The sequence below is a fragment of the Oryx dammah genome, unplaced genomic scaffold (assembly GCF_014754425.2).
Source record: "Oryx dammah isolate SB20612 unplaced genomic scaffold, SCBI_Odam_1.1 HiC_scaffold_26, whole genome shotgun sequence".
In the NCBI taxonomy this organism is placed as follows: domain Eukaryota; kingdom Metazoa; phylum Chordata; class Mammalia; order Artiodactyla; family Bovidae; genus Oryx; species Oryx dammah.
Window position 1 is genome coordinate 20,643,567 of NW_024070210.1, and position 19,841 is coordinate 20,663,407.

Below are 19,841 nucleotides of genomic sequence, written 5' to 3' on the forward strand. Positions count from 1 at the left end.
CCTGGCTGGTCAGCAGAAACCCTTTAGGATGTTAAAAAACTTTTGTATCTTGAGCATCATCTCCATGATTCAATGGATCTAAGGCTGAGACTGAGATTATGTATTTTAAAACAGCTGCTTCAAGTGATTCTGATGTTTTAGAACACATAGCACTGGAATGTGTAGCTTCTCTTTTGAACCAAGTCTCTTAAGATTTCTTCAGTTCGTAGAAGGACAGATCCAGTCCAAGTCTGCACTTACTTCAAGTGATATTTGCCACTGAATCCATCATTCATTTCAAGTTCAATGCCCATTGTTTACAGAACATTTACTATGTTCCAGGCATTGTGCTATGCATTCAGCTGTGAAGATGAATAAACCACAGTACCTGCCTTGAGGAACATCCAGGTAGTGGACTAGAGAAACAGACATAGGAAGTTCTAATTCCTATTTGTAGCAAATGCTAGGCAGAGGTAGGCTCATGTTGTTTTAGGAATGCAGGCTAAGGAGTCAACGCAGACTTTCAAGCAGTGAGCCTTGACAAGTCCTATTGGAATTAACAAGGCAGAGTGAGTTGGAGGGTGAGTCATAGCCAGCTAGGTGGCTTTGGAAAGCATGGAAAGGCCAAGAGACCCGAGAACAATGGGTTCAGGGAATCACAAGAATCTATGTAGCACTGGAATGTAGGGAACTTTGGCAAGAGGACCAAGAGGTGAGTCTGTGTGAGAAATCATTTGAAAGACCTTGTGTTTTATGCTGCATTTGGCCTTTGTCCTAAAAGTGATGAGGAGTCAATAAAGATTTTTAAGCTGAAGTGACATAATCAGATTGTGTTTTGGAAGGACCATTCTGATAGAAATGAGAGAGTGAACAAACAGTAGGCAGAAGAAGCTGGCAACAGAGGAACAAATTAATTGCAGAATTGAGATTTATGTATGTCAAAAAGCACCATAAACAAAACTTGAAAGCAAAGCACTTGGAAAGCATATTGGCAATGTTTCTTGCCAAAAACAATATTCTTAATAAAAGTACATATTGATAATAAAGATAAACATACCAATATCAAATAAATAGAAAAATCACAAATAAAGAAGTACAAATGGCCAATAAGCACGTGAAGATGCTATTCACTAATAAAGGAGTGTGAATTCGTGTAACGTTGATACACTATTATTTTCCTATCAAATTGGTAAAGATTTGATAAGTGATAATACCCACTGGTAGTGAGGGTGCAGGGAACAGGGCACTCTCAAGCCTGCAAAAGAAGAGTACTTTGGTACAAACTTTCTGAAGGGCAGTTGGTAACATATATCAAATTTCTTAAAGATAGCCAAATAATTTCCTTCTTGGATTTTATCCTAAGGAAATAGTCCTAGATATGTGCAAAATTTAGCTACGAGAAAGTCTGTTGCAACATTATTTACAGTAAAGATTGGGAACAGATGAAATAGTCACTATTACAAGATTGGTTACCAAATGAAGGTCCACTCACCCAATGAGGATGCTGCTGAAAAAGCTTGGGAGATGCACAAACCATGTTATGTTCATGATATTGTGAATGAAGTACCACAAGGTGCAGAAAGGATGTCCAAAATGCTGGCAATTGTGACACAATAGATACAGACATTTGAAAATGCGTAACTGTCTCTGCAAGGAGATAGAAGTAGTTGAAGAACTAGAGGCTGGCAGACAGGGTGGGAAGGAGATTTACTTCTGATGCTAGAGCTTTTCATACTTCTTGAACTTTGTACCTGTGTATGTATTACATATTCTAAAATATAAATACACATTTTGAAAAGTAGGTTATTAAGGAGTATGTACAGTATGATCCAGTTTCTGTTTAAAAAGGATGTGCATGTGTACATTTATACCAAAAAGAAACATTCAGAAGGATAACAATATCTGTCTCCAGTAGTAGGATTATAGGGCAGAATTTGTCTTTTTTTTCCCCCTAATATTTCTACCATACACATCTGAGGCTCTCATAATAATTACAACAAAAGTGTAATTTTTTTCTCCAAAGTCTCTATCATCAAAGTCCCAGCAGGAAATGACAAAGCAGGTCAAATCCAAAGTGAGCACTCCAAGTTCAGCTCAGTTAGTGACATTTGCAAACAAAACATGTATTAAATGATAGTCTCTGTTTGGGGGCAGGATGAGGAAAAGGAAGCTGAAGGTTTGGTAAGGTGAACAAACCTCATGTTGCTTACCAGCTGTCTGAAGTCTCTGGACAAATGCACAGAAAATTCAGTCCCACCACCTCAAACATCTCCCCAGGCAGCTTCTTCTTTGGGATCACTGAACTGTGGGTCCCAGTGAATGGAGTTCCCAGCATGCATGTCTACGTTACTAGACAAGCAGATGGCCTGGTTACTTGCTCTATGAGGTCCCACAAGGTTGTCCTCACCTAGTTCTGGGAAGGATGGCAATAATCTTAACATCATCTGTCCAGCCCTGCCCCAACTCTCTGTGAGGCAAGGCCCACTCTTGCTCCACATTGAGAATAGCTCCTCTGAGTCCGTCCTCACTGCGTGAAGACCAAAGAGAGACCCTGCCAATTTGAACTGGTTCTGTGGGCCACCTCTGACCTCATCTTCAGATCCTAACGAGCCGTCTGCCAATTCACAAACTTTCTGGGATGGAGGCTTGGAAAGGGGGAAGGTTTGCGTGTTTGCCTGTACTGTGTGTATGGTAGCATGGTTTTGAGTTGGGGTCACGTGAAACCATTTTGAGGGAAGAGAAGAGAGAGAAGGATATGGTTGAGGTTGGGGATTACGTGGCAGCAATAACAGCTTTTCCCCGTTTCCCTTCTCCAGAGCTACCGACCAGCAGCTGCTAGCCCCTGGATATTTCTAGCACCTTCTTGCAGACCCCCTTTGGAAGCCTTTGAGGAACTGTGTCAATATAACCTGTGCTGCTGGCTTCTACCCTGAGCAGTGATTGGATCCTGCAGTGCCGGAGCCTCTGGTTAAATAAATAACCCATAATTAACGTTGTGTTTCCTTTCATTCTCTACCTATAATTGTGACTCTTTCCAAAGCTGGGGAGGGAGTGAGGAGTGCTTGGTGGGTTGTTGGGATACACACTGGCCCATCAGCAAGCAGAATGAACAAAACACAGAAATAACTACTGAGTCTCAGCTGTCTTTTCCAGCACTAGGGAGTCAAGTGCTAGGGACCATTTTTCAACTAGGGCTAAACGACAAAAGTGGCCCATGTACCATCACTGGCATCATCAGGGCTTGTCACACACACTGTCCTGCTAAGATCCCCCAGAGAAGGAAATGGCAACTCACTCCACTATTCCTGCCTGGGAAATTCCATGGACAGGGGAGCCTGGCAGGCTACAATCCATAGGGTCACAAAAGAATCGAACATGACTTAGTGACTAAATAATAACAGCTATCCAATATAATATTGAATTGGTCAAAAATTTCATTCCATAACATCTTATGGAAATTCCTGAACAAAACTTTGGCCAATCCAGTACTTTTCAGGGAAGCAACTAACTACAGAGTAGTTAACAGCTGAAACTCTGGAGTCAGACAGACTCAGTTCAAATCCTAGCTATGCCAATTTAGGCCATGCAACCTTGGACAAGTTTTCTGTTTTTCAGCTTCCTTATCCATCAAATGGGAATAGTAGGGTAATTACATGAAAGAAATGAGATTATACATGTAAAGATCTGAGGAGAATGCATTTAATAAATGCTCACTATTAACATTATTGCATCTGTATATATTTTAATTTGTACAATATTGTCTCACTGATCACACAAAAAAATACATGAAAGTGCTTTGAAAATCTTAAAGCATCATATAAATTAAAGGTGTCATTGGTAATAATCTCCTATGACTATTTCTCAACTCTTCCATCTCCTTGAAGACCGGGACTACATCCTTTGTCCCAGGGCATATTGCACAATGACAGGCAAACAACAAGCCCTCAGTAAATGTTTCTTATTTGACTGAAGCTACATGGCATCGCAAAAAGAGCATAGGTATCTGGAGACGAGGCTGGGATAAAATGAGTTTAAGGCAGGAGAACCAGTCTGCAGTCATCATTCACTCAGTCAACAAATATTTGTTGAACACATTCTACGTGCTAGATATTGAGGCCAGATAATTTCATCAAAAAGGGTCTTACAGGTTCCCACCCAGCCAAGTCCCTGGGCGGTCTCCACAATCCCAGCCTATTCTAAAAGCACAAAGGCGCAGCCAGCATTGTGCACCACTGGACAAGTGGTCCATTGCTCTGGGGGAAGCCCCATCCTGCCTGGCTGTAAGCAACTCTGACTGAGGGTTGGGGGAGGGAGTTAAAGGGAGGGAGTGGGCTGCTTCCAACAGAAGTGACAGGGACTGCTGCCTGTTCATTTATTTTTATTCACACTTAACTTCGTCCACAGTTCAGTCTGCCAGTCTATACAATGCTCTGTCCTCTAGATGTCACCTCTCCCTCCCCCCAGCCCTACGTGGTCAGTCCTTGGCCCACTCTACCCTGACCTTCTGCAGTCACAGCTGCCTGCTGGCTGGGAGTCTGGGGGAATGGTATGTGTGGTCACCAGAGGGCATTGAGAGTGGGTTTCGATGGCATGTGAATCCTGGCAGAGTCTCAGATCCCCAAGGGGGAGAGGAGAAAGCACAGAACGAGACCACGAGGGAGGGAGGGAGGGAGGGAGGCAGGGGCTGTGGGTTCTTGGGGGTGGGGAGCGGGCGCGCGCGTGTGTGCAGAAATCCAGTGTACAAATTCTTGGACTCTGTGGGCTTAACCGATGCTTCTGGTGTCTGTCTGGCTCCTGGATTCATCACAGTTGCCGTGAGATGCTCCAGTCTGTGAAGAAGCTGTGGAGGGGTCCAGCCCGTGGGCTCCATGCCTGACACCTCTGGGAGGGTCCACCTGCCAGGCTCTGCCTCTTGTCAGGAGTGCTGGCCCAAGTCGAAGCTGTAAGGGCACTGCCAACCTGTGACAGTCCTCTCCGGCTGTTCCCGCCAAAGCCAGGGCTCTTTCAGCGGCTGCCCCTACTGAAAGGAGGCTGTCTCCATGTCAGGGCAACCCACCAGATTCCAAATCCGCAGGTCTCCTTCTGTGCCCATGGAGAGGAGATACGGAGGTGAGGGGTAATAGGAGGAGGAAGTGAGGAGAAAGGACCAGAACCCAGGGAGGGGCTCTCCACCATGCGGTGCTTGGATGTCCTGGGCCAGACGCGGCTCTAGAAAGGTGTTCTGGTTACATGGCTTCCTTCTCTCTCTGGGAGCATCTGCTGAGCTTCATCTCCGTCAGCTGGATATATCGAATCACGTTGGTGTCTGTGAGGAGAGAAACACACCTTAGGGAACAGCTGGTGAGGGGACTGGTGGGTGTACAGGGGAATCAGACCGGAGCTGCATCTGCAGATGTCGGACAGGGCGGGCTCACTCAGCCAAGGTCCAGGGCAACCGAGAAGGCAACTGGAGTTCAGTTCTTCTCCTTCCCTGCCTCCCTGGGGACAGCTCCCCATGACCCAGAGGACAGATAAGAAGGAGAGGAGAGAAGCGAGAGTTTCTTCCCTTATTTCTGCGCAGCAGCAATCCCAGTGGTACTCAGTCAGCTCAGTGAGTTGAGACTTTTAGTTCAGAGTTAGCTACTGATTCATCTCAGGCAACCTACCAGTTTCTTTGAATCTCTTGTCTCGTCTTGCAAGAAACAACCTCCATTTTTGAGTGTCTACTTTGGGTCATGTTTTTAACTTTCATTGTCTCAATGAGCCCTCATTAGAATCCTGTAAGGTATGTCTCATCATCCTGACTGTGATGAAAATTAAAACCGGAGAGATCAAGTCAGAAGCCCAAGGAGATAACACAGTCACTGCACCTGACTCCAAAGACTGCCTCTCCCAGGGATTATAAAATCTTCCTCATAAAACTGCTGAAAGGATCAAAATAGATGTCTAGAAGTGCTCAATCCAAATGATCAGTACATACTGACTGTAATTTTTTTTTAATTGGAGAGTTTAAAAGGACTTGTGCTTATTGTCCAATTTTGCTCTTCTAGGCAACCACCTGACCACAAATAGAAGAATTTCCCCCAATTCCAGTCCTTAAATTAGTGAGTGGGGAAGGACAGAGAACAGCTGTTTAGCCCCATACACACCAGAATATAAGAGTTTCAGGGTTGTCTGAGATGTTTACTTCCAGGAGTAGAAAGGAATCCTGTACAATATTCCAAAATGCCAGGCAGGGCATTCAGAATAGTACTGACATATAGCAGGTACTCAAGAAAATTCTGTTGAATGAGTCTCATTCTTGGTCCTCAAGTTGCTTATAGTGTAGTTGGGGGAATACAAATTATATACAGAAAACAAATCAACAATGGATAAAGATATTAGTGTTCTTTTTTTTAAAAAAAGAAAAAAAACAGTATATTGGGTATTTGTAAATTCATTCTAACAAGATTCCTTGGAAGGAGAATTGCATTAAAAAAAAAATCAGCCATATGAACAACCATGACAACAGCAAGTCAAAGTCAAGGTTTAAAACATGCCTCCTCAGAGAGGGTGTTCCTGACCACCTGGTCTGCAATAGCACCCTCTTTAGTCTTGATCCTTTGACTCTGCTTTATTTTCTTTATAGCACTTATTACTATTAAATATTACATTATCAATCTGTCTGTTTACTGTCCGTCTTCTTCCATTATAACACAAACTCCTTGAAGGCAGCATCTTTGAGCATTGTTCCCTGCTATTTGCCTAGCACTTGGAAGAGTTCTTGGCCCTGCTTCAGTATATATCTGTGGCATATATAATGAATGGTGGGGCTGGTGGCCGTGACTTAAATGAACGGTACAGATAATGCATGCTCTGTTATCTGGGATCTGCCTGGAGGAGTATTCTTCCTGGAAGAATGTTGGGTTTACCCTCCAAATTACCCACTTGTATTCTGTCTCATCAACCAGAATGTGAACTCCTCACGTATAGGAACTGCGTCTTCTTACCTACATCCCTGGCAGCCAGCACAAATCTTGGCACGTAGTAAGAATGCAATATGGATTCAATGAATAAGTAAAGAGGGATGGATTCTGGGATGGAAAAATGAAGAAATCCATAGCCTATTTAAACAGAAGAGGTGCCCAAGCTCCCTGGAACTCAGATCCCAAAAGCACGGACTCTATGTACTCTGCTTCTTGCAAGACCTAGCACACATCTGATCCCTCACTTGCCATTTCTACCTCTGCCTCGCCCTGCCAGCCAGAAAAAGCTGACCTTGGAGGTGAGATGGTCTGGGAGCTGCCCCAGGGGGCTGTTGGTAAGAAAAGAGCAATTGCTGCCTTACCTGTTGGCTGTCGGGTTCTTGCCTCTTTCAGGTAGTAGAGAGCTTTGTCATAGTCTCCAAGGTGGTAGAAGGCCACACCGGACCGGTAAAGGGCCTTGAAATTCTCCCCTTCTTTCTTCAGGACTTTGAGGCAGTACTCCTTGACTCGCTCATAGTTCACCAGCTCGGCCTGGAGCAGGCAGGCTACAGGGGAAGGGAGCAAAAAGGGAAGGTGTCATCAACACAAGAGCCGCAGCCTCTGAACGTCTCTCTTTGGTTCTTCCTCTCGGATCAGTAAAGGTATATATATCACAGGTGCCAGGGCTTTACAGTGGGCTTTATGCCATGGAATTTGTCATCAAATAATCCTGGGTTCTAGGATGCAGTTTCATCTTCAACAAGCCATATATCCTTCACAAGCAAGTTACTTGGCCTTGCATTATGGGTTGAGTTGTGCCCCCTGCTGAGGCTGGCCGGTGCCTATGTGGGGCCCCTTCAGTCATCTCTGAGTAAACCGTCTCCCCTGGAAGCTTTCTCTCACCAGCCATCAGTCGCAGGGCCAGGGTCAGGGTGAGGAAGCCTGCATCTGGAGACTGAGTGCCCCGGGGAGGGGAGGGGGCTCATTTGCCTCACCCTAATCCCAGCCCTTCTGAGCTCCCTTGGCCTCCTTTCTACCACTCAAGCATTTAGCAAGCATTAATGGAAGACAAAAAGATGTGTTATACACACTGGAGGGATGTTTCAAAAGGGGGTGGGTGGCATGGGGAGCAGGGCACCTTCTTCAAAGCAAATAAAAGCAGAGACTTGGGAGGTCAAACTGCTGCTTCCTGCCAAGATCTGGCTGGTGAGATTGGGGAGGCTGCCGATGCCCTGGTCCTTTGCACCAAGGTTTCTCCCACCATGGAAGAACCATCCTCTGGATAGAGGCAAGTCATGGACTTTAATCTTTAGGGGATCTAACTAGAGCTGTTTTGATTCCTTAAATAACTTCCCAGGGATCTGAACTGATTAAGGGACCATCTTTTGTCAAGCATTTTGGACCAAAAAAAAAAAAAAAACCAAAACCCCAAACGAGAAACATCCTTTTGCAGACTGAGTGGAAGGTATGAGAACCAGGAAATGGAACAGAAGCAATCCAGATCGGGAAACTGCCCCACCAGGTTCCACCAGCCACAAAGGCAGAAAGTCAGACTTGTTGATGGAAGCAGCAGGCTGCTAATCCCGTGGGCATGGGTGGCGTGGGTGTGGGCGGCTGTGGTCACAGAGAACACGGAGCTGCTGGCACGGTAGGGTCCATTGTGCTAAGCTGATGCCACAGGCACGCTCCCCTCTCCTCCTTCAGCTGTGGAGTCGAGGCCCCTCTGCCCACTGCCTCGCCCCCACGCTGCTGGAGTCTGCCCTGGTGCTCACACAGCTCTGCAGATGAAGAGGAGTTCTGTCAAGAGCCTTGAACCTCACTGGTTGCTTGCTACCTGTGTGGGACTTGGCTCCAAACGCTGCCCCCAGGGCTAAAGGGGTTCCTATTCGAAACTTCTCTGTGTCCCATCTCATGTCCTCTGTTCTCTGCTGAGAGTCTTCTTCCTGTCCAGCCCTCCATTCTAAAACAGACACTTCTGTGTGCTGACCTGAGCAGTCAAGGCAAAGAACCTTTGCTTCTTTTAAAAACAGGTTTTGAATGTCTAAAGTTGAAGGGGAAGCTAAAAGGCCTGAAAACGGGAAGTCCTTCCCCTCCCCACCTTGGGCAAAAGAATGATAGCAATCAATTTCCAGGTCTCATTCGGTGAAAATGTCTGGAATTCCCCTGCTGATTGGGTGTGGGCTGTGAGACCTGGCTGTGGACCAGGGTCCAGACCGTGTGGGAGGTGGGGCCAGGCAGGTTACAGGGGGTGGAGGCCCTACTGGCACTAGAGGCAGAGCCCAGGAAGATGGAGGAATCTGGGGTTGGCTCTAATTCAGATGGGCTGCCTTTCCAAACGTCTGGATGGAGGTGGGGAATCCAGGTAAGAAAGAAAGGGTGGCAGGCCAGAGCTCTTAACAAGACCCAGGGTGGAGGAGGTAAGACAGTCTGGACTGCACTCAGCCCTACCTACAGGTAATTTTGAGGCACCTCTCTTGTTTGGGTGGGGAGTTATTTGGGATGCATATAACAAGCCCATGGGATAAGTAAGATGAGATGTTGGTAGGCACATTTTAGAGCTGAAGAAGTCGAGAAAGACAGGTTGACTAGCAGTCTCTTGATGTCCCTTCCACATTCCTCTGCCTGCTACCCAGGGCTACAGGAGACCCTTAGAATAGATCTCAGGGTCTATTGTCCCCCTGCCTTTCCTTCCTCTCAATTCTTAATCTCCTACCTTATGTAGAGGTGGTACTCATCTTTTCATCTTCACAGCAACTCTAGGAGACAGGTTCTATGTTATGCTTCTTTTACTGATGATGAAATCCAGTTCCAGAGAAATTAAGGAACCTGCTGGAGGTGGCAGAATTGTGATATCCTCCCCCTTCCACCTGGCTGCCAAGACCGTGCTCTTGTCTCAGGTATCTGTGGGTCTGCATGTGAAGCCTTTAGAAACCACGTCACCTGGTAAAAGGGCACCTGTGTAAACTGCCTTCCTGTGTCCCAGGGTCAACAAAACAAAAAGTGATGCCTAGCTTCACAGAGTACCGCATAGGGCACTGGGATGAGGTGATGGACCTAACATTCCACTGCATCCTGGAGCTGGTACACCGTGGTGGAAAGCAGATGGTACATTATCTCAAATACTCCCATGTGCCAAGTGCTATGAAAGAGAAGTGATGAGTAGGAGCCTCCTGAGGGGGGAAGGGGCCCTGAACCAGTATCAAGGGTCATGGAAGGGCTTCCTGGAAGAAGTGGTGTTTAAACTGGGTTCCAAAGGTTGAGTGTTTCTCAACTTCAGCACTATCAATATTTTATTTTTTGTTAGTGGGGTGGGGGTGGGGCAATGTCCTGTGCACTGCCGGATGTTTAGCTACATCCTTGTGTTCTACCAACTAGATGCCAGTTGTAACAAGCAAAAAAATAAATATCTCCAGATATCACCAAATGTCTCCTGGGAGGGGCAGGATCACCCTTGTGTGAGAACCACTGATCTAGGTGGGTCAGACGGTAAAGAATCTGCCTGCAATACAGGAGACCTGGGTTTGATTCCTGGGTTGGGAAGATCCCCTGGAGAAGGGAATGGCAACCCTCTCTAGCATTACTGCCTGGAAAATTTCATGGGTTTTTCATGGAAAAATTCCATATAGCCTGGCAAGCTACATTCCATGGGGTTGCAAAGAGTTGGATACTACTGAGCGATTAACACACATATGGAGGAGAGAGACAAAGAGAGGGGAAAGGAAAGGAAAGATAGGAAGGAAGGGAGGCAGTGAGAGAGGGAGGGCGGGAGGCAGGAAGAAAGAAAGACTGATTACACCTATTTGAGGAGCTTTGAGAAGCCATGCCCAGCTGGAGCAGAGAGACTGAAGGGAAGGGTAAAAGGGAACAAAGCTAGAAAAGCAACATGAAACCAGGACACATGGGTCCTTCTGGTTCATGTTGAGGATCTGGGATTTTATTCTTAGGGCAAGAATATATTTGAATGATGGAATGATGGTGACTAGGTTGATTCAAATGGAGGCAGAAAGGCAAGAGAAAGGGATTAATATAAGTGGCATCCAGGAGTTAGAAAGGACTAGCATTAGGAACCCCCTGAAATAGGTTTCCTCTGCTGTTACACTCATGTGCTTAGAGCCCTTTATCCCAGGAGGTTTTAGACTGCCATTTTGGATTCATTGATGATCCATGAAAAGTTTTCTTCCACATTGTAGCAACTTGATCTCTGTTTGAATTAAGGTTTAAAGTCTCTGTGCTCTACTATGGAGAAGGCAATGGCACCCCACTCCAGTACTCTTGCCTGGAGAATCCATGGACAGAGGAGCCTGGTGGGCTGCAGTCCATGGGATCGCTACGAGTTGGACATGACTGAGCGACTTCACTTTCACTTTTCACTTTCATGCATTGGAGGAGGAAATGGCAACCCACTCCAGTGTTCTTGCCTGGAGAACCCCAGGGATGGGGGAGCCTGTGGGCTGCCGTCTATGGGGTCGCGCAGAGTCGGACACGATTGACGCGACGCAGCAGCAGCAGCAGCAGCAGCAGCAGCAGCAGCAGCAGCAGTGCTCTAGTATACAGCAGGGATCAATATGCTAAAGGGTGCTGGGCTGGGAACCAGAGGAGCTGGATTCACTATTACCACTAGCCAACATTATGCAGATCACTTTCCCTTTCTGGGCCTCAGTTTCCTACCTGTAACACAAGGACTCAACCTCATTGAGTAATCTCTACCATGCACTTCAATCTAACAGCTTATGAATATAAACACTCGCCACCTAATAGAAGCATGAAATTGTTTCACTGGTTCCTCTTCCAAAGGAATTCTGTTCTGTTACTTTGGGCAGGCATCTTCTGTAGGCAATGACCATCAGAACTGGTGGGAAGTGCAAGAAAGGGCTTGTCTAACACAATTCCGCCACTTCCCTGTGGAGATTTGTTTGGGCACAGAGACTGGATGATGTTCCGATGAGGTCTTCCCAAGCCAACACCCCAGATTTTTTCCCGCAGGATTTTTCCCTGCAGGGAATGAGTGCTGCCACTGTTGGCCGGTCTCCGCAGAGGAGACGGTGGACTTGGGAAGGCAGGTCTCAGGCTGGATGGAAAGGGGGCCTGTGACCTCAGTGAATATTTGGATCTGAAGATGCAGTTATTAGGTGGGTAGGGAGACAGGTGGAGATGGGCCTGGGCTCCCAGACCACCTTATCTATTGATAGAAGCCCTTCTGAAAGAAATATTTTGGACTTTCTGGTTTGGGGTCTTCTGAAAAGTTTGAATAAATGCTGCATCCTGGAACCAGCCAAGCAGGGGAGAATTAAGACAAGCTTCCCTTCATACTTGGAAAGGAGTGCCTTCCCTGAGCCTGACCTGGTAACAGCAGTGGTAGATAGTGCAACTTACAAGAGACAGGTAAATCTGGAGGACAAGAGCTGGGGCTGTGAATCCGCAGTCACGCCTCCCATGCGGAGATTCCTCTTCCACTGCCAACCTTGGGGAGTTAGGGTATGGTTTTATGGAAAGAGCTTGGCAGGCTTTCTTAGCTCCATAGAGGAGTCTGCAGTAGGAGCATGTTAGAGACTCGGGAACTTGAAGAACCCCTTTGTACAAGCACTCACACATTCAGACAGAGGAAATCATAAGTTAGATGTTGCCCAAGGCAACCACACTGAGACCTCTGGCTAAAGCATGTCAGGCTCTCTTGGCTCCAAGGCTTGTTTTGCTTCTGTTTTTTCTGGTGCATGCAGGGCATGGTGACAGCCTGGGCAAAATGCCACTTGTTGGCATGAGATGAAGGAAACTAGATGGGAGGCGGAAGACCAAATTCATGGAACCATTGGTTTTCTTCTGACGTTGATTCACTGCTATTTGCCCTTACCTGCTGGACCAAAGGGGAGCATGGGCTAGATGGGAGCAAAGGAAAGACCTACCAAGGGCCAGGAGTGAGGAGGAGGAGCCCACTCCCCAAGGCTGCCTCACCATTAGGAATTGAATTGTGTCCTCCCCACAAGGTATGTTGGGAGTCCTAATCCTCAACACCTCAGAACGTAATCCCACATGGAGAGACGGTCTTTACAGAGGTGCCCAGTCGCTTCAGTCATGTCCGACTCTCTGCAACCCCATGGACTGCAGCCCACCAGGCTCCTCTGTCCTTGGGATTCTCCAGGCAAGCATACTGGAGTGGGTTGCCATTTCCTTTGGCAACCTTCTTACAGAGACAGTCAAGTCAAAATGAGGTCAGTGGGATGGGCCCTAATTCAATATGACTTATAGAAAGGAGAAATCTGGACAGAGATAGACCCACACAGGAGAGACGATGTGAAGAGATATGGAGAGAAGATGGCCACCTACCAGCCAAGGAACGCTGGAGGCCACCAGGAGCTGGAAGAGAGGCCTCGAACAGATTCTCTCTCACAGCTCTTGGAAGGAACCAACCCTACCAAACCTCGGTCTTGGACGACTCGCCTCCGGAACTGTGAGACCACGTATCTCTGTTATTTTAAGCCACACAGTTTGTGGCCTTTTACGATGGCGGCCTTAGGAGACTAATACACCTTGCTGGTCTCTTCTTTTGGAAGTGGGCCTGAAAAGTGGCTATTACATTCTTGGGGGAAATTTTCCCAAACCAAACGATCTGAGCCATTTTCAAATTGATTTCAAGGGGTGCTGGCATAGCAGTCAAGTGGAACGAGCTTGGATCTGGAGAGAGGTGACACGCAGGACATTTCACAGCTGGTCTAGGTCACGACCACCCTGAACAGGCTCAGGGGACTGTGCCAGTGCTGGCTGTAGATTAGGGCAGCATCTGGAGACAGAGTTCTAGGCTGGAGTCCAAGCTCCAACACGGGCTAGTCCAGGCCCTCGGGCAGGTTACTTCATCTCCCTCGGCCTCCTTCTCATGCGTTAAATGAAGATAATAATACCTATTTTGCAGGAACTCCTGTGATGATAAAATGAGGTAATTAATGTATGTTATATGCCTCACACAGCGCCGGGCACAAAAACCAATTGTCATAAACACTCGTTCTTCAGGAAATCACTGGTCAAATGTGGTTTCCCCAGCAACATGTATGTTAATCAGAGAAAATTTCCATTCAGAATCCTGCACACACACTGCAGAAAACTACAGCTTAATTTAAAGCAAATTTTCAAGAATAGGTCAGACACATTTTGGAAGGTAATTTAGAGGGTCTTCTTTAGCATCTTGATTCCTTTTTGAAAAAAGGAATTGAGGTGACGTTGACAAAATATTTTGTTGGTTTCGGGTGTACAACCTAGTGATTTGATATTTGTATACACTGCAAAATGACAGAGGGTCTTTCTATGGCATAGCAATGGAAATTTAGTGTGTGCAGTGAAATGATGGGTATTTTTACTTATTAGACTTCATACCCAGGACTGCTATGACCCACCCAATTTCACCTTTCCATAAAAGTGCTGATTTTCCTCTCAGTGTACATGAATACTTAAGAGTTCTGAAAACAACTTTCTTCTCTTGATTCTTTTTTTTCTTTCTGGACATTTATGTTGCCTCTACATTTTAGATACTGAAGTAGCTTTATGATAAATATACTCATGGAGGTTTTGTTTATGGTAAATATAACCTATAATCCCAGGGTTATAATTACTAGGTCAGGGTGTGTGACTGCATGGCCTTTGCCACGTAACACACAGATCTTTCCCCTCGACAGTGACTGTTTAGTTAAAGCTTTGGGCCCTCCCAAATGCCTAGGAATCTTCATTTCAGAAGTCATCTATGTTTGGCTTGCTTTTATTTCACTGGGTTGTGGGGAGGGCAAAGAAGACAGCTGGGAGGAGATGGGCCATCTCCAGTTTGCACAAAGAGATGTCTACTTTCTAAGGGGCACAAAGAATTTAAGAGCAGACCTGAGTTACTAGGGTGGAAACCTGTAACCCACTTTTTTTTTTTTTTGATGCTGACTACTCCTGGCCAGTTGTGTGGCCTTAGAAAGTGACTGGCCCTCTCTGAGACTCAGTTTCCTTGTCTCTGAAATAAAGATAGTGACTCTGTCAACCTCACTGCTCTGTTCTGAGGATGCAGTGAGAAAGTGCGCCACACAGCTGGGTGCAGGGCTGCGCGCTCAGTCGTGGCCAACTCCTTGCAACCCTGTGGCCTGCAGCCCTCCAGGCTTCTCTGTCCACGAGATTTTCTAGGCAAAAATACTTGAGCGGGTTGCCACTTCCTACTCCAGGGGATCTTCCCGACCCAGGGGCTGAATCCCTCGTCTCCTGTGTCTCCTGGACTACAGGCGGATTCTTTACCCACTGACCCATGAAGGAAGCCTGGGCGCAGGGCCAGACCCATGGCACATGCTCGTGGACATGAGCTGATTCAAAGATCTGCCAAAAATGCTCCACCCACAAACTTGTGCAGCAAGGGCAGAGCCCAACCCCAATTTCTCATTTTTTGTTTCCTGGTCTTGGATGTACATAAACTCACACTTGACCCAAATGTTTCCCATATCTAGGTTTGATGCTTAGTCTTACTTACCAGTTTTCTTTTTGAAAGTGTGTTTGGTGGGGAGGTGGGTGGGTATACGCAGAGAGCATAATAAAAGCAGCTTTGTAGCCAGAAAAGGAGGCTTAGGGAAAGAATGGGGAAGGATTCTGGGACTATTTTCTTTTCACTTATAGATTAGATAGCCTCTGAATCCACAGTTGGTTGTACGCTCCCTCCTCCACTCATCTACACCCTTAAACTCCAGACAGGAATCCTGCCTCCTGCCTACTCTCAGCCCTTCTCTCATCACAAGCGGATGATTGGAAACCACCGTCTGTATTTCACTGATAGCTTTAGGGATGGTGTAGCAGACAGACCCGAAGTTGCTGGGCTCCTCTGGAGTCTTAACAATTTGGGAAAGCAAGGAGCTCTGAAAGCCAGATGTGGCAGAAAAATGAACAGGTCTGGTTCCTGACTCTACAGAGCATGAGATGGCCTTTGAGGGAGGAGGGAAATATTTTTAGTAGAGAAGTGGCTGGCCAGTTTTGGTGCCTCTGAGTTAGCTGATTCAAGACAATGTCCCCACCACTGGCACTCACCCGGTGTCCTTGGGTTAAAAGAGCTCGCCTCTCAGAGATTCGGTTTTGAATTGAGTAAAAATAAAGATCAAGCAGTAAAGAATCCACCTTTTAATGTGGGAGACCTAGTTTCGATTCCTGGGGTTGGGAAGATCCCCTGGAGGAGGGCATGGCAACCCACTCCAGTATTCTTGCCTGGAGAATTCCCATGGGCAGAGGAGCCTGGTGGGCTACAGTCCATAGGGTCACAAAGAGTCGGACACGACAGAGTGACTAAGCACGCACAGCACAAAGCTAATTACAGCTGCTGTCTACTTTGAAGGGGGGCCTCCCGCGTGGCACTAGTGGTAAAGAACCTGTCTGCCAGTGCAGGGGACATAAGGGGCATGGCTTCAATCCCTGGATTGGGAAGATCCCTTGGAGGAGGCCACGGCAATCCACTTCAGTATTCCTGTCTGGAGAATCCCATGGACAGAGGAGCCTGGCGGGCTACAGTCCATAGGATCACAAAGAGTCGGACTGAAGTAACTGAGCATGCAAGCACATAGGCACACACAAACACACACACATGCACGCGCACTACTTTGAAGGCTTGTGTGCAGGATGAGAAAAGTCAGGGTTTCTCAAGTGCCAGACATCTGACGAGTGTTTCTCATTAAATCATCCATGCTAACTAATCATCATTAGTTAACATGGAGATTCTCAGGCCCCATGTCCAGCAATGCAGCTTCTAAAGGTCTAGGGAAGAACCTGTAATCCAGTTTTTCGCTTTGTTTTTTTTTTTTTTTTTTTTAATTCTGGTGTTTTTGGTTTTTTTTTGGTTTTTTGGCCACCTTGCACCGATGTGGGATCTTAGTTCCCCATGGAGGGATTGAACCTGTGCCCCATGTGTTGAAAGTGCGGCATCTCAACCACTGGACCACCAGGGAAGTCCTTGTAATCCACAGGTTTAATAAATCCTCTGTGGGCACCTGCAGGTGGGCCACCTCACCTGAGCTAGTGCTTTACATTCTAGCATTTTCAATGTATGTTTCCTAAGGAACATCCATTGTTAAACCACGGGAGTCCAGAATAGCTACTGGGAGCCCCAGGATTACCCCAAGGGCAAACAGGTCCCAGAAGACCTTCAGTTCAGTTCAGTGCACATGTAAGCAAACAGTTGTTCTTAGTCAACATATGACATTAAGGGTTATTTTCTTGTTGGTGATTACAGACTTCTTACTGGTGAACAGAAGCCCAGGTCAAGGAAATGAAGAAACAGGGAGAAGGCTGACATGCTTCATGATGAGCAGGGCTGGAGAATCCAGCCCTGCACCAGGAGATGGTATTCATCTATCTTCCTAGAAAGGGTAATAAGAGTAAGAGCAGGTAACCTTGATCAAGCATGAATGGGTCAGGCAGTATTCTGAGCATTAACTTGTTTAATCTTGACAGCACCCTGTGAGGTAGGTTCTAGTATTTTGTCCATTTTCCAGATGGGGAAACTGAGGCCCAAGGACGTTCAGTCACTTGCCAAAGGTCACAAAGCTAAATACATGTCAGGGCTGGGATTGATTCTAAGCCACCATCACCTAAGACCATGCTTTTAAGCATTACCCACAGTGCTCTCCTAGAATGTTCAACTGCCTATAATGAATTTTAATTCAGTTCCTTCATTAGGCAGCTTTGAGGCTTGAGTTCTGCTTCTTGTCAGGTGGAACCTGTGGAACCCTGATGGAGACTGTGTTCATTTTATTTGCGTACTTTATCTGTACGCATATCATTTGGAAGCTTCCTATGTAACTCTCCAGGACCCTCTAGTCCTCTTGTTTCTCTGCATTCAAAGACAAAAACAAACAAAACCAAGTGCAGAGTTTCCACCAAGGCGTCTCCCTTTTATGTCCTAAAACCACCTGCATCTCCGGTTCCATTGAGAGTCGACTGTGATACTAATAGGGTCGATGTGACACGTCTCTGGTTTCTTCCTGAAACAACATCTATCTTAGCTGCCACTGGCAAGAGTAACCCCAGTGATACTATTTTTTTAATTCAAATTTTTATTGAGATAGTTTTAAATTCACATACAGTTTGTAAGAAATAATACAGAGATCCCTCACACCGCTCACCCAGTTTCCCCAATGATAATATCTTAATAAAACCACAGCATAATATATTGACTATCATGTTGACACTGATACAATCCTCAGATCTTATACAGATATTCCAACCTTGTTGTTTCTCAGTCACTAAGTCAGGTCTGACTCTGCAACCCCATGGACTGTAGCGTACCAGGCTCCTCTGTCCACTATCTCCTGGAATTATTCCAACTCATGTCCATTGAGTCAGTGATGGTATCTGACCATCTCATCCTCTGCCTCCCCTTTCTCCTTTTGCCATCAAGCTTTCCCAGCCATCGGGGTATTCTCTAATAAGTCAGCTCTTTGCATCAGGTGGCCAAAGTCCTGCAGCTTCAGCTTCAGCAACAGTTCTTCCAATGAATATTCAGGGTTGATTTCCTTTAGGGCTGACTGGCACACACTGTGTGTATATGTTAGTTCTATGCCATTTATCACAAACATAGTTTCCTCTGTTTATCCCCAAAAGTTGTTACGGAACAGTTTCATCAAGAGTCCCTCCTGTATGCCCACCTCCTTTTTCACCCCTGACAACCAGCAATCTGATCTCCGTTTCTAAATTTTGTCATTTCAAGGTGTTATATAAACGGAATCATATAGTATGAAGCTGTTGGAAATTAGCTTTGATTCACTCAGCATAACCCCCCTTGAGATGCATCCAAGCTGTTGCCAAGTATTGATAGTTCACGCCTTTTCATTGCTGAGTAGTATTCAACGGTATGAGTGTGCCAGACTTTGTTAAACTGTTCATCTGTTGAAGTCATTTCCAGGATTGGGTTATTATGAGTGATGCTACAAAGAGTCACAGACAGCACCAAGTCTCTCACCATTTAGTATGATGTTAGCTTTAGTTTCTTCGGTAGATGCTTTTTATCAAGATCAGGTAATTTCCCTCTTTTCAAACTTGCTGAGAAATAACTATTTTTCTAAAGCCTGTGAATTATAAATTACAGCACACCCCTGCCTAAGGGTAACAATTTCACAGAACATGTGTGCTCTGTGCTTCGTCGTGCAGTCGTGTCTGACTCTTTGCGACCACATGGACTGTAGCCCACCAGGCTCCTCTGTCCACCGGGATTCTCCAGGCAAGAATACTGGAGTGGGTTGCCATGCCCTCTTCCAGGGGATCTTGCCAACCCAGGGACTGAACCCAGGTCTCCCGCATTGCACTTGGATTCTTTACCGTCTGAGCCACCTGGGAGGCCCATGAATATGGGAGTGGGTAGCCTATCCCTTCTCCAGGGGATCTTCCTTGCCCAGGAATTGAAATGGGGTCTCCTGCATTGCAGGCAGATCCTTTACCAACTGAGCTCCCAGGGAAGCCCCAAAGTGCAAGTTGACAGAACATGTAGGGAGGTCTTTTTCTAATGAAGCCAGATCTACAGGTATGATCAACAAGTGGACCCTTTCATTTTCCAAAGAATGAAACCACTTTTTACAGCCAGAGACTCAGCTCATGCCCATCACTGTAGTTATTTTGACACATATCTTCTTTGCCTTCCAGACAAGCATGTGTAGGGCATCTTTAAACCCCCACACAGAAAGACTAAATCATACTGGTTTACATACATTGTATTCTCAGTAAGTAGCAATTCCAAACATTGGTATAGTGTTTCAGGACTCACCTGACCTTGACAGTGACTCTGGGAAAACAGGTCTTTTGTGTCTTGCATCTAAGAGCTGAGGCTGAAAGAAGCTAAGTGATTTGCTAGGGCCATTTGGTTTTTAGAAAAAGAGCCAGGATTGTCTAAGCCCAAGTCCACATTGGCTCTGGTGGGTAAAGAGACCTAGACTCACAGATCCCCAAAGGTCTTTT

The 19,841-nt window shown here is 46.2% G+C and overlaps 1 protein-coding gene across 1 annotated transcript in view; it reads right to left on the bottom strand.

The window, feature by feature from the left end:
* Window positions 1-893: 893 nt before the first annotated feature.
* Window positions 894-19,841, bottom strand: part of TTC9 (tetratricopeptide repeat domain 9) — a 35,268-nt gene continuing 16,320 nt past the window's right edge. Inside the window, exons 2-3 of the mRNA XM_040226172.1 lie at window positions 7,286-7,468; window positions 894-5,284 (exon numbers count right to left, since the gene is read on the bottom strand). Coding sequence (XP_040082106.1) covers window positions 5,205-5,284; window positions 7,286-7,468 — 263 coding nt within the window. The 3' untranslated portion in view covers window positions 894-5,204. The remainder of the gene's footprint in view (window positions 5,285-7,285; window positions 7,469-19,841) is intronic.